Source organism: Leopardus geoffroyi, chromosome B1 (assembly GCF_018350155.1).
Source record: "Leopardus geoffroyi isolate Oge1 chromosome B1, O.geoffroyi_Oge1_pat1.0, whole genome shotgun sequence".
Lineage (NCBI taxonomy): Eukaryota > Metazoa > Chordata > Mammalia > Carnivora > Felidae > Leopardus > Leopardus geoffroyi.
This window is the reverse complement of record NC_059327.1, coordinates 200,958,030-200,971,634: the sequence shown is the minus strand read 5'-3', so window position 1 is coordinate 200,971,634 and position 13,605 is coordinate 200,958,030. Positions and strand designations below refer to the sequence as shown.

General features: G+C 61.6%; 1 protein-coding gene across 4 annotated transcripts in view; it reads left to right on the top strand.

The window, feature by feature from the left end:
• The window catches only part of PPP2R2C (protein phosphatase 2 regulatory subunit Bgamma), a 138,579-nt gene that overhangs the window by 119,047 nt on the left and 5,927 nt on the right, over nt 1-13,605 (top strand). For all 4 annotated transcript variants that reach the window (XM_045474616.1, XM_045474618.1, XM_045474617.1 and 1 more), the window contains exons 7-8: nt 4,098-4,267; nt 7,967-8,058. In XM_045474616.1, the coding sequence (XP_045330572.1) occupies nt 4,098-4,267; nt 7,967-8,058 (262 nt within the window). The remainder of the gene's footprint in view (nt 1-4,097; nt 4,268-7,966; nt 8,059-13,605) is intronic.

The following is a 13,605-nucleotide window of genomic DNA, read 5'->3' as shown; positions in this document are numbered from 1 at the left end:
ACCTCCGGAGGTCACATCATGCTTATTCTCCAGGTGAGGGAACGTGGGCTTGGACAGGTCAAGAGGCTTCCCTGAGGGCGCACGGAACTTTGCTGTGCTCTGTTGCCTGGGATGGCAGGGAAGGGCATCGAAAGAGGTCATTTAGGGTGACCCTGGGAAGGGGTTGCTTAGTGCGCTACCCTAGGGACCTTGCTTGCCTCACCCTTTTCGAGGCCCTGGGGCCCTGGCGGAAAGGCGGCTGGAGGGTGGCTGGAGCAGGTGGCCCAGGAAGCCCGGGTGAGGAAGGAGCTCGTCTTGATACCTGTAGGAGCCTGAATCTTGATCCTGCGGGCACTGGGAGCCACGGAGGGCTTTAGGCAAAAGTGGAACACCATCAGTGGGGCGCCTGGGTGGCTCAGTCGGTTGGGCGTCCGACTTCGGCTCAGGTCATGATCTCACAGCTCGTGAGTTCGAGCCCCGCGTCAGGCTCACTGCTGTCAGCCCGCTTCAGATCCTCTGTCCCCGTCCTCTCTCTCTCTCTCTCTCTGCCTCCCCAACCTGTGCTCTCTCTCTCTCAAAAATAAATAAACATTAAACAAAGGAGAGGAACACCGTCCGCTGGGTTTGAGGCTGGAGAGGAAAGCCAGCACTGACCTCTGGTTTCACCTTCCCATTCCTTGGGTGCACAGGTGCTTAGAGCTGGGATCCTCAGGGGGCCCCTTCATCTCATTTTGGGGCGTGGGGGGGTGCTTCTCGCCGCTCCCCACCGTGTGACCGTGGCGATGCTGTAGGGCACCCAGACAGGAGGATGTGGTTGTCAGGGAACCAGCCAGGACCAGGAGAGCCTTAATTATGCAAAAATCATTCAAAAGAAACAGGAGATTTCTGGGGATTCAGAGCCCTCCAACCTGAACATAATTAGGGCGTGGGGGGGGGGGGGAGGTGGGATTCATCCCGTCTCAGTGACAGGGGCTCTGGGATGCGTTTCTTTAAACTCGTGGCAGTAATAATTACTGTGAAATGTCCTTCGTGACTCCATCAATTAGAAGGGAGACCCCCCCCCCCCGCCCGCCTTGTCTGTTACCCTTGCCCTGGGGGATGTGCAGCTTGCCCGTGGTTGGGGGGAGGGGCGGGCGGGGACACTCGGTGACCTTTTGACAAAAGAATAGCGGTATCAGAAGTGTTTGGAAACTAAAAAGAACTCCTAGGTAAGACCTGTCGGTGTCCCTTCCCCTTGATCACATGTAACGCTGGTCCTTTTGTGCTTAGAAAGCCCTCAGAAATGCCCGGTGTGGCCAGAACTGAGGTTACACGGGCCGTTTGGTGTTTCTGTTCTCAACTATTGATTAGGGCGCCCGCCCAGCCTTTGACCTTTGTGGCGTCTTGCTCCTTGAAGCTGGCAGGAGACACAGCCCATGGCTCTGTGTAGACACTCCTCTGACTTGGGGCCCCACCCACCCACCTACCCCACAGGACGTGCCAGACGCCCTGCGCGGGGCAGGGGGGCGAAGCGAGCTGGGCCAGCCCTGGGGGATTGGTGGAGAAACCTCCAAAGTGGGCATGGGGTGCAAGGGGCCCCCTCAAAGTTGGGGTGCAAGAGACCAACCCCGTTTTATGCCAGTATAACTCCCCTTCTGTTCCGACCCTTCGGGGCACAAATGCTAATTCAGTCAAGAGGGGGTTCCTGCCTCGAACCTGGGGAGGAATGGGGGCAGGGGGACACCTAGGTCCCTGCTGATTGTTTGGGGTCCCTCTTCTCTGAAACCCTCTGCCCTGCACCTCTCAAATACAGGTTTATACCCCTGTTCATTTAAGGAAAACACACAGTCTCAGCACTTCAAGTAGGAAATTAAGTGCTGAAATTTTACAAATGCTTATCCCTGCCAGAAATGAAGGTGTCAGAGGCACAAAACATTGATTATGTGAGACGCGAATCAGAATTCAGAGGTTTTACGAGCACCTGGGTGGCTTAGTCGGTTAAGCATCTGACTCTTGGTTTCAGGCTCAGGTTATGATCTCAGGGTTTGGGTGTTCAAGCCCCACATCAGGCTCTGTGTTGACAATGTGGAGCCTGCTTGGGATTCGCTCTCTCCCTCTCTCTCTGCCCCTCCCGTGCTCTCTCTCTCTCTCAAAATAAATAAAATAAAATAAGAATTCAGAGGTTTTAGAGGTTAAAGGTGACGTGCCAGGAGGTCTCCTTGCCCCTGTAGGGAGGTGAATCCTGGAGAAACCCACACCTCGCCATGCCGTCCTTTTCTCCTGCCCTCATTGCCTATGGGATGACTCCTTCCCTTGGCTCACGGCACCTCACTCACTCCTTTCTCCGTCCATGTGACCTTCCACTTGTCCCTGTCTCAGGCCCTTTGCACATGCTGTTCCTTCTGCCTGGAGTCCTCCTCTCTCAGCACCTACACTGTTCTCTGCCTCACTCCATTCAGATCTCTGCTCAGATGCTCTTTCCCCCTGGGCGCCGTCCATCCAGATCACCAGCTCCTCTCCTTGCTTTAGTTTTCTTCCCTGCCCTCATCGCTGCCTGACGGTGTAGCATGTGGTTTACTGCCTGTCTCTGCGAGAATGTTGGTTCCAGGAGACTCACTGCTCTCTGTGGCATCTCAGGGTCTCAGACAGTGCCCAGCATATGGTGGGCGCTCGGTGTGGACTGGGTGTCTGAGAGAATGAATGAATGCATCGGACGCAAGAGCATCTGGCTGGCATGAAATGTTTCCAGCCACCGTGCGGAAGGGAGCGCAGCAAGAGCTGCATTTCTGGGAAAGACAGGAGCAGGAGTGAGATCGGGGGTCCCGGGTGGGGGGATAAGGGGCCGGAACAGACCTGGGAAGTGGGACATGGGATTTGGGGGCTGGGAGGGGCTGGCGGGGAGGGCACTCTTGTGAGCCTCCAGAGACACGTGCTCAGCTCTCTGCTTCCGTGTTTCAGGTGTGGGGACTCAGGGGCCAGCAGACAGAGTGGCCACTCAGCCGGTGTCCGTGGGGATAGCTAGAAAGGTTGTCAAATGTCTAAATCCTTCCAGACTGGCTGGTAAAGAGGTGCTGGCCTCCCACTCTGTCCTTCCCCGTGATCCCGGGCCCTTCCGTGGCCCAGCTCCTAAGGAGCTAATGATGCTTGGTTGGCTTGGTTAGCTAAGGTGACGCTTGGGTAATGCCTGGTCCCCACCCTGCTCCAGCACCAGGGCCACTGTGGGATCTGATTGGCCAGTGAGGATGTTGCTGGGCAGACTGGTGGGGCAGCCAGCAGTAGACTGAGCCCCGAAGAACCTATCCTGCTGGGTGGGAACCTCCATGTGCCCTGAAGGCCCCGTCCTCAGGGGCAGCAGGGAGGGGACGTTGCCTGGGGGGCCGCTCACTGTGCACTCTGTCCCAGAGTGGGATCATCCAGTAGGGGCGGCAAGCTGTCGCCTTCAGGAGCCCGGGAAGCAACTTCCTGCGTGGAGCACCTTGTCTGAGATGCCGGGAGGTGGGTGGCGGGCAGCTGATGGGACTCAGGCTTCATCTGTGACAGCGAGATTGGATGTAGCCGCGATCCCCGTAGCAGCCAGACAAAACGTGGCTGCCCGTGGGGCTCAGCCGTGAGTGCCCCGTGCACCATGAGCAGAGGCTCCGGGCCACAAGCAGGGCCCAGCCCCGTCCCCAACGCTGCCCAGCACGTGCGAGAACATCAGGACGCCAGTAGGTGGCAGCAGAGTGCAGCCCAGCCGGTGTCCCTCTGGGTTCAAATCCCTACTCGGCCACTTTCTTCTAGCTCAGTGCCTCGGGCGTGGTTTTTAGCCATCCATGCCTCAGTTGTCCCGGCCATGAAATGGGACTGATAGTGGTACCGACCAGATGTTTTATCAGGGGATTGGACGAGGTGATGCACGGGACGGGCTGTGCGCAGAATCCAGCTCAGAGAGTAAATGCTCAATAAACGTGGTTCCGAAAGCTGCCCCTTCCCTCCTCGGAGAGTCGGTTTGGGGCCTCGGCCTGACAGGTATTTAGCCTCAGGCTTGATGAGTGAATGAATGACCGTACCGCGAGAGCCCAGGACGGAAACGATCGTCTGTTATTCTGATCCGCGGGGTGGGCGGCCCGGTGACGGCAATCGATTCTCTGTCTCCACAGTGTTCGAAGAGCCCGAGGACCCCAGCAACCGCTCCTTCTTCTCCGAAATCATCTCCTCCGTGTCGGACGTGAAGTTCAGCCACAGTGGCCGATACATGCTCACCCGGGATTACCTCACGGTCAAAGTCTGGGACCTTAACATGGAGGCAAGGCCCATCGAGACCTACCAGGTGGGTGCTACGGCCTAGAAACTCCGGAGCCCCTCTGAGGGGTGGGAGACCACCCCCCCAGCCTCCACCTCCTGTGCCCAGAACTCCCAAGAGGGGCGTCCCCACCGCAGAGGTGGCTTCCATACGCCCCATATGAAGGCTCAGGAAATCGGGAAGCCTGTCCCCAATCACACACCTCAGCCCAGGCCTGCCATCCAGGTGGGAGTGGGGGCAGTGCCATCCCCTTGCCGGCTCCTGCCGTCGGGACCCAGGGGGACAAGGGTGAGCGACAGGCGAGGCCCGGTTTGAGGGTGCAGATGATGAAGGATGAGGTCGCCCCTCCTGGAGCCCGCGTCTGCAGTTAAGGTGGGAGAAGCCCCGTCCTCTCCCGGGGAGCACCCCTCCTTAGCGCGTGCGGTGGTGACTGGGAGCGTGCTACGTTTCTCAGTCCTCGGCACGGACCTCGCAAGTCAGGCCCTTAGGCCGAAGCGTAGGGCCCCTTCCGGAAAGTTACGACTTTTTATTTTTCTGTTACGATCCACCCAGATAGAGTCGGGGGGTGGAAAACAAAGTTTGCACGATGTTAAGTAAGACCCCACGGGAATGGGGCCAGGGTTCTCTCTATCCCATTGTATTTGGAGAAAGTTGAGTTAAATGGCAGACCTGCAGGAGTAGAGAGAGCTAGCCAGCCGCAGACCTGGGATTGCGGTCTTTCCCCGGAGGCCCTGCTCTTCCTTGCTCTGCCACCAGAGGGCAGGAGGCGCTCACTTTGCAGGAGAGGGCGGGCGAGAACGGCGTGCGTGTTGTGTGTTCGGACGAGTGCATCAGTGAGGCCGCTCTGACTGCGCAGGGAGCACACACAATGCAGACCTGGGGGGGCTGCCCATGAGCCCCTGGGAATCTGTCCATGGCCGGCATGAAGCCAGGCACCGTGTATCCCCAGGCATCTAAGGGGTTACACTTACTTGGCAGGTGCTCTGTGCCTGGCTAGACCCTGGGCCTCAGAGAGAAGTGGCAGCCGCAGCCTTGCCCTCCAGGGTCCCGCGCGACAGCGACCCTGGGTGTGGCGTGGCTGTGGACCAGGGGGCTCCCTGGGAGCGGAGGCTCCCGGAGGCAGGCACCTGTCTGAGAGAAATAGCCGTGCCCTCCCGCGTCTCTCCCCTGGCTCCACTCTCTCCTCCATGGCCCCTGGTGCCTCTCACGTGTGTGTTCGCCAGCCTGTCTCCCAGGCTCCTCCGGGGCTGCCTTTGCGCCTGTCACCGGGGGCCTCGTCGGGGACTCACAAGCAGTCAGGGGTCCTCTGCTCAGCCTCATCCGTGCCTGCTTCCCGTCAGAGGCAGTCCGGGGCTGTAATGTGCACTGGGCGTCACTCCTCCTCCAGCCTCGGCACAGACGAGGCCGCGCGGGCTCCCGTGGAGGCAGGTGCTGTTCCCCACCCGTCACGCTCACCACGGGAGGAGGACGAGAGTCCCTGACCCAGTGGCTCCATCCCAGGCTTGGGCCAGTGATCCCTGCCTTAGGCTTCCCTCCCTCCAGGTCTTGGAAACACACAAGACCAGTGCCGTCACCCCCCACCTCCTCTCTTGGCTCCCACAGCAGCCTCGAGGGGCATCCATTCCAACCGGAAGGATGGCCAGAGACCAAGGAAATATACAAATGAAATCATCACAGGCTGCAAATAAAACAAACCAGGAGCTGAGGCAGAGAAAGGAGGGGTGCTGGAGTCTGACGGAAGTGAGGGCATCAGTCGTCGGGGGTGGGGGGGGCAGGGAAGGTGCTTCCGGGGTGGAAACAGCAAGTGCAAAGGCCCTGAGGCGGGCACGTGGTTCGTGCGGTCAGGAAATGGTGGGGAGCCAGCTGGAGCAGAGTGAGCAGGGGGAGAGAAGAAGAGTCTGAGGTCAGAGAGGTGATTGGGGGCAGAGTCTAGGGGGCTTGTGAGCACTGGAAGGTCTTGAGCAGCAGAGTGACATGGTCCAGCTTGGTTTCTTAGGGGTCTCTCGGGTTGCCCGTGGAGACAGACTGGGTCGGGGGGCACAGAAGCGGGGAGCAGTCAGGAGGCATTTGCAGTGAGCTGGGAGACGGTGGTTCGGGGCAGGGAGCAGCACAGGACGTGGTGAGTGGCAGCTGGGTTCCAGGTCGCTTTGGATTCTGCTTCTGGACTGGCTGAATGTGGGGTGTGACCGACGAGCGGTGTGGAGAGGGATGCTGTTGTTTGTGGCCTTTGTACCGGGAAGGATGGGGGACCGGGGCGGGGGGCTCGCAGGGGGCAGCCTCGAGGGGCCTCTTGCCCGCCCCTGTGGCAGCTGGATGGTCCGCTGCGCGCCCCAGGGAGACAGGTCCCGCTGGAGGGGAGCATCCACACGTCGTCGGAGTGTGGAGGGCATCACACAAGAGTGCAGGCGGGGGTGGGAACGGAAGGGCCGTGGAGCCCGCCCCGTGGGCCGGTGGGCAGGCAGGGAGGGAGCCCTCTCCGAGGAGGGGCATCTCAGCCGAGGCCCGAGAAAGTCACCTTGTATGACCAGGCTGAGCCTTGGGAGCAGGGGGTCCACACAAACACAGAAAGTCCGGGCAGGACCCTCAGATGCACTGGGCGCTCCGAGGGAAGAGCCTCACTCAGCCTGGGGACCCTGGAGGCTGCTGGGTGGCAGGGGGTGGGGGCACCCATCTTTTTAAAGATGAATAAGAGGTTCTCAGACAGAACCTGTTTTCTTCCCCCTCCCTCCTCCCCCCTCCTCTCCCTACACTTGCCTCCTGGCCTGTGGCATTGCCCAGCAGGAGTTGAACACGTATTTCTGTCTGTCCCTCTGGAGTTAATCAGGGTCCCAAATACCTATCGGTGTTTGCCCTTCGTTTGTCTGCTTGGAGGGGTCCGTGACCCCCTTCCTAGATGGGAAACCTGGGGGTCACAGAGGCTAAGTGACTCCCGGGTCACACGGTAAGGGGCAGAGCCAGGAGTTCGGGCTTTGGGTATGCTGTCCCCTCCCCTCCCCCCACGCAGAGGGCAGGGCCACGTGCCTGGCAGGGAGTGGGCACCGACCAGGCCCTCTGGGTATAGAGGCTGCTGTCGGGTGGCCCCGGGCCACAGGGGCATCGCCGTCTCTCCTGTGGTGTCAGCTAACTCTGGAAGAGCCTCCTGGTCTTCTGCTTACCAGCTGTGTGACTCTGGGCCAGTCACTTACCCTCTCTGAGGGTCAGGGCCTCATCCACAAAACAGGACGAGTGACACACACCAAGATCACGTTTGAGAGGCCTGTGTGGGCTTCCCTTCCCCTTTCTCCCGTGATCCGTGCTCTGCGTGACCGTTCTGATCCTCAGAGAGCATGACCCTGCACCACAGTCTCCTACAGTTGGTCCCTCCACAGCCCATGACGTATGTGCTCTGGTCACTTCAAGGAGGAAGAAACCAAGGCTCAGAGGGGTGAAGTCACTTGCCCGGGATCACACAGCGTGGGGGAGGAGGGGTGGAGCCACGATCTGGTCCCTACGGCGTCGTTCCCTTTGTCACTGCGGCTGTCCCCTCTGGCCACACCTCTAGGGTCGGCCCTGTCCCCCTGTCTGGCTGTGGGTCCTTCTCAATGAGCAGGGCTGGGTCGGGGCTGGAGGGGCCATCCGGACCCAGAGCGCACAGCCCCTCCCTGCTTAGGGACACTCTTCTCGCGGCAGGGACCGGGACTGCCGGGGCGCCCCCTGCCCCGACTCACCGGCCCCTTGTCTCACCAGGTCCACGACTATCTGCGGAGCAAGCTCTGTTCCCTGTACGAGAACGACTGCATTTTCGACAAGTTTGAATGTGCCTGGAACGGCAGCGACAGGTAACCCCCAACCCGGGGGCAGTGGCCCCCCTCGCCGGGGAGCGCCTCGGCTGCTGGCCTGGCATCCTGGGGAACTCGCTGGTAATGAGCCTGATGGATGAACGTGTGGGAAGCGGCCCATCCGTTCTTCCAGCGCCCACAAGCTCTCAGCCCTCACAGGCCAGGGCAGGAGACGACGACAGCCAGGTCACAACCTGTGACCACACCTGCCGTCCACTTGGACCCCCCCCCCCCCCCGCCCGGTCTCCCAAGTGATAGTGGAAACAGTCGAGGCCGGGGCCCTAGCCACACACATCCCCAGGCTGTCGAGGATGAGGGGTGTTCCCTGGACCACCACGGGTGGGGGCAGGGAGAGCTTTGGCCGCTGGTCCACACCCTCCCCCTGCCCCCATCATGGCTGCACCTGCCTCCCTGGCGGCTCCCCTACATCGGGCCCCCCGGGGCGGCGGGCACATCACCGCTCCGCACCTCTGGGGCTGGAAGGGTCCCCCAGGCCCGGCCACATCTCACAGCCCACCCACCCGGGAGATGGCCCGATGTGAGTTCCTGTTTCCCTGTTGCTGGCTCAGCCCAGCCAGGGCCGGCGTGGACGGGAAGGCCCAGCACAGGGGCCCAGGTGACCAGAAAATGCAGGATATAGACCGCACTGTGTCCCAGAGCACTGCCCGTCACGTTTTCACAGCCCGAGCAGGCCCGGCGTCCCCTCCCTGTCCTGTGGTCCAGCGCGGTGCAGGGGGGAGGGGTGGTGTGCGGGCCAGCAGCCTTTGGTTCAAGTGTCGTCCAGGGGCGTGCATCTGTCATGTGCTGCCGCGGTCACGGGAAGAGCTTCTGTGACGCGACAGGCACGCTGGGACCCTAGGATGGGGGTGGTGAGGAGGGGCCAGGAACCGCAGGGCCGGGGCCGGGAGGGAGCTGCCTGCATGTAGGCTGGCCCCACATGGGGCTGAGCTGACGGGTCCAGGGTGGGGGTCCCCTAGAGCTGCTGCTGACATCCCGGGGGCTCACCTGGCTCAGCTCTCAAGCGGGGACCAGCGTGGGGGTCACAGGGGCTCAGCTGGATAACAGTGAGAAGGCTGGCTTGAGGCCAGGCCGACACAGCACTCCCTCCGGGTGCCGCACCCAGGCTGACCCCAGACACCCCCAGGGAGGACAGGGCTTCTGGGATACCCTGAGCTTCAGACCCTGACACATTGGGGGTTCCCCAGAGAGCACTGGCTGTGGGTCTTGGGGTGGGGGCTGTCAGAATCTCAGGAGAGGGACTTACTGCTGGCCACTGGGGATTTTGTGTGTGTGTGTGTGTGTGTGTGTGTGTGTGTGTGTGTGTGTTGGGGGCAGTCTCCCCTGGCCATGGCCGATGCACGCCCTTCTTCCACGTTACCACCAGGGGGCGCTCGTGAACAGGTGACTCCTGGCTCCCAGGGACAGGAGCCACCAAGCTTGTCCTGGTTGGAGCTCAGCTGTCCTGCCTCTCAGGAGCCACTTCCTGCCACGCATTTAACATACCAGCCACCCCCCTCCCCGGCGGTCCCGCACTTCCCTGTATTGTCTCCCCCTCCACAACCGCTCTGCTCCTGCAGCCTGGAATCCTGGCCGCACTGTACCTAGCTCACTCCTGTTGCCTCAAGTTACTACCGACCCAACTCAAGGCCTCCTCCTCCAGGAAGCCCTCAGGGCCCTCTCCACCTTGGCCCCGAGCCTCCTGACTTTTCCGCCTGTGTCTTGGCACTTTGCGTGTTTTCTCCTTGCCTCTGCCTTCCCCGTGGGATGGGGTGCCCTTGGGGGGGGGGTGTGACCGTGGCTCAGCCCATCCTAAGCAGCTCACTCCGCACCTCAGGGGTGTCTAGTCAGTGGCTATGACTCTCTGGAGGGCGCAAGAGTGTGCCACCTCCTTCCGCTTCATCCTGAGCCCTCCTCAGAGCCCGTCGTGGTGGGTGGAGGACGGTCCCTGCCTCCCAGGAGCTCAGAGGCTAAGGGGAGAAAAAGCACTGCCCTCCAGGACCCCTGCTCGTACAGACCAGACCACCCTCCGAACCCTGCAGGCTCAGCTGAGCCATCCCTCTGCTATCCGTGGGGAGCCCATGTGCCCTGTTGCCCAGACGGCAGCAGAGACCTGCTGGGGTCTGATGGCCCTCACGGTGGCCTCGTACCCAACGCCAGCAAGAGCAGCGGCCTGGTGTAGAGGGAAGGGCCGGACGCCCTCGGGTTCCGGTGCACGCTCCCCCACCCTCCAGTTGTGTGCTCGAATTAGCCCCCGAGCCTCCTGAGCCTGCCCACCTGTCCCCTGGAGCATGGTTCTAATCAACCGTGACCTTCCAGGGCTGTTTCGAGGCTGAAAGGCCACGAGTCAGTATCGGCCATGGAAGTTCGGTTGAGCCTCCGATTTCAGCTCAGGTCGCGATCTCACGGTTCGTGAGTTCGAGCCCCGCGTCAGGCCCTGTGCCGACAGCGTCCTCTGTCCCCCTCTCTGCCCCTCCTCCGCTTGCACTCTCTCTCTCTCCAAGATAGGTGAACATTTAGGTGGGGGAAAAAAAAGAACCCTGCTGAGCCTCCAAGACCCACCTCAAATGCCACCTCCTCTAGGAAGCTCTCCTTGATCTGTTCTGCCTAGGACAAAGGGATTTGCGTCAACCGAGCGTCTTCCTGTTGCAGAAATCAGACCAGCCTCAGCTTGTTCTGAGAGGTTCCAGGCAAGGCTTCCCCGGGGCTCAGATGTACCTTGGGGCCATCTCCTTCCCTGTCCTCATCTCTGCGCCTCCCTGCTTCTCCTTACACACTAGCCTCATGCTCTGCTGCAACGCCCGTGGCTGGCAGGATTGCCCTGCCATTGACCTCACAGCCCGCAACCCTCCCAGGGTGTGGGGTCTGATTGGCTTCGTTTTGGGTTACATGCTCACTTTGGGAGCCAATCAGCAAGGACACGATTATTGCAAGCCATGATCAGCCAGCAGGGGGTGCATGGAGCCCTGTGCTTGGCGGTCCCTCGGCTGGCCGGATGGGGGCAGAGAGCCCTGGGGACGGGAGCGGTCAGATCGGCATCCCCACGTGCAGAGGAGGAAAATGAGGCTAGCAGAGGTGAAGCGACGTGCCTAGACACAATCCAGGGCAGGGGCTGCCCTTTCCTCTGCTAAGGGAACCTTCTGGAATGTAAGAATGCAAGCAGTGGGCCTTTCTGTCCTGGAGTGCTTTGCAGGGTGCTGGGACCTGCTGTCCTGAGATGAAAGGGACCCTTCTCCTTGCAGGCAGGGAGGGGGCCCCCTCTCTCCCACGAGCCAGCCTGATTCTGCATCTTAACGGGAGGAGGATTAGCAGTTGGGCGGGGTTGCCAATGACTTTAGTGACCCCACTCTCCCTTCCCCTGGTGGATCCGAAGGACAGGCGGTTGCGTGACCGCACTCGCTGGTTAAGTGAGCAAAGCTGGGCTGCTGTCCCCTCTTCTCTGCCCTTGCTGGCCTGGAGGGAGGGGTGTGGCCTCTGGCAGGGCCTTTCCCTGAGAATCTTTCCTTTTGCTTCCTCAGTTTGGGTGTCCTGCCTCAGGCTTAGCCAGGGGGACTTCAGGCCAGGAGCATGATTAGAATCAAGGCATCTAGCATAACGGGGGGGGGGGGGGGTGGGGGGGTGGGGGGGGGTGGGGGGGGGGCGGGGGCGGGTTTCCGGGGCTCAGCACTGCTCTGTTTTACTGAGACTCCTGGTCCATGCTCCCCAGAAGCTGGGGTCCCTCGTTACCCCCATTTTATTGACGTTAGGGGCAGAGCTAGAATTTGGAGCCAGGTGGGCGAGCCCGAGCACCTGCTCCCAATACCTGGGCTTGGGGCGCTCCTTTGCCTTGGAGGCCCAAGTGAAGCAGGTGGGGAGAGAAAGGCCTCTGTCCTCACTTCTTACGGGGAGGCCAGTGTCCCAGATCGCCCAGCGCCTGCCGCGGCCACGCCCAGTTCCTGACCCCAGGCTGAGCTCCCTGGCAGCTGCTCTGGGCCCAAGGAGGGGAGGCCTTGGCCCTGTAGAGATCTCAGAGTCCCCATCCAGCATGGGTGTTGGAAACCACAGCTGCGCCCCGGCCCCAGGCTGCCGAGTGCAGGCTGGTGTGGGTCTCATGAGCCTCCCCAGCGGGTCTGCGGCCTACAGGTGATCCCTCTTCTCCGCAGGCTCTGGGAATGACTGCCTAATAGGGGCAGCCCCGTGCAGGGCGGGGGCCACAGGGTGAGGCCAGACGAGGGCAGGGGTGCCCCAGCTGCTCACCCTGGGGGAGGGAGAGAAATCTTTTCTCTCTTGCTGCCATCTCAGCAGCATCACCTGAGTCCCAGGGCTGGGCACGGGGGTGACGAGTAAAGAAGGGCGGAGGAAGGAGTGAAAGCAGGAAGCACCTTCTAAGTAAAGCTTGGGGCCAGGGGCATCTGGCTCAGCGGCACTTCCTGCCTGTGCATGTCCTGGGGGCCTCCTGGCAGGTGGGGGCCCTCCCCCGGACCCAGCGCCTGATACCAATGGATATCGGCCGTGCGAGTGAAGGGGGGGCGTCTGGCAGGGCCACAGGCGGGTCCCCCCCTGGTCTGCTGAGCCGGACGGGCCTGATGGGCTGCTGTCCTGGGCCGGGAGGTGAGAGTTCGTCCCAGCCGGTGACCCCCGAGGTCTGAGCATCCCCCTCTGCGGGGCACGTGGCAGAGCTGTGCCCCAACTGTCCGTGCAGGTGTCAGCCTGGGATCTGCAGGTTCCAGTCTTGGCGTCCCCGAGGGCACAGGGCACCAGGAACGCGGCAGAGATGGGACGCGGTGCCTGCCTAGGAGGACTCTGAGCCCGGAGGGGGGCCCTGGGCAGGGGGAGAGAGGGTGGGGGCCCTGCGAGGGAGGGGGCCGGGGGTGGCCTCCTGGACGAGGTGCTCTCAAGTCTCAAGAAAGCGGTAGGAATTTGCCCGCGGAGCGTGGCAAGGCATTGGGGCAGAGGGAACAGCATGGCCGAAAGCTCAGGAGAAAGAAAGAGCAACTGATGTGGCCACAGCTTAGCGAGTTAAGTCTCAGGTCAAAGTGTCCTTGGGCCTCCCTGGGGTGGGTGTCGTGGGAGAGTCTAGCCTGGGGGATGGGGGGCTTAGGGACCGAAGCAGGAAGACCAGTGAGCGAGCCGTCGCAGCCGTCCCTCTGGGCCAGAGGTGAGGGGGATGTGGGCGGTGAAGGTAGAGGGGACGGGCTCAAGTCAGGCCACCTACCTTCAGGTGACCAGAGGATGGACAGGAGTCGGGTCGTGTACACCCTCGGGGGTGGGCACGGGGGTTGGGGGTGCCCCGTATACCACCCACCGCGGCGGCCTGGAGCCTTAGAGCAAATGTCCCACCCTGTTCTAGAAAGCAAGAGATGGGGTGCAGAAACTCCCCGGAGGTGTCACCTCCCCGGCTGCGTGGGCCTCTGACTGTGAACAGGTCACGTTGTCCCTGAGTGTCTGCTTATTATTATAAGAGGTAGCCACGAGCCCTGTTCCCAGCAGCGCCCCTGCTCTCGGGCCTCGGGACTCTGGCCCTGGGCCGCATGGCGGCCCCTCACGTCCCCCCAGCCTCGGCAGGTCACC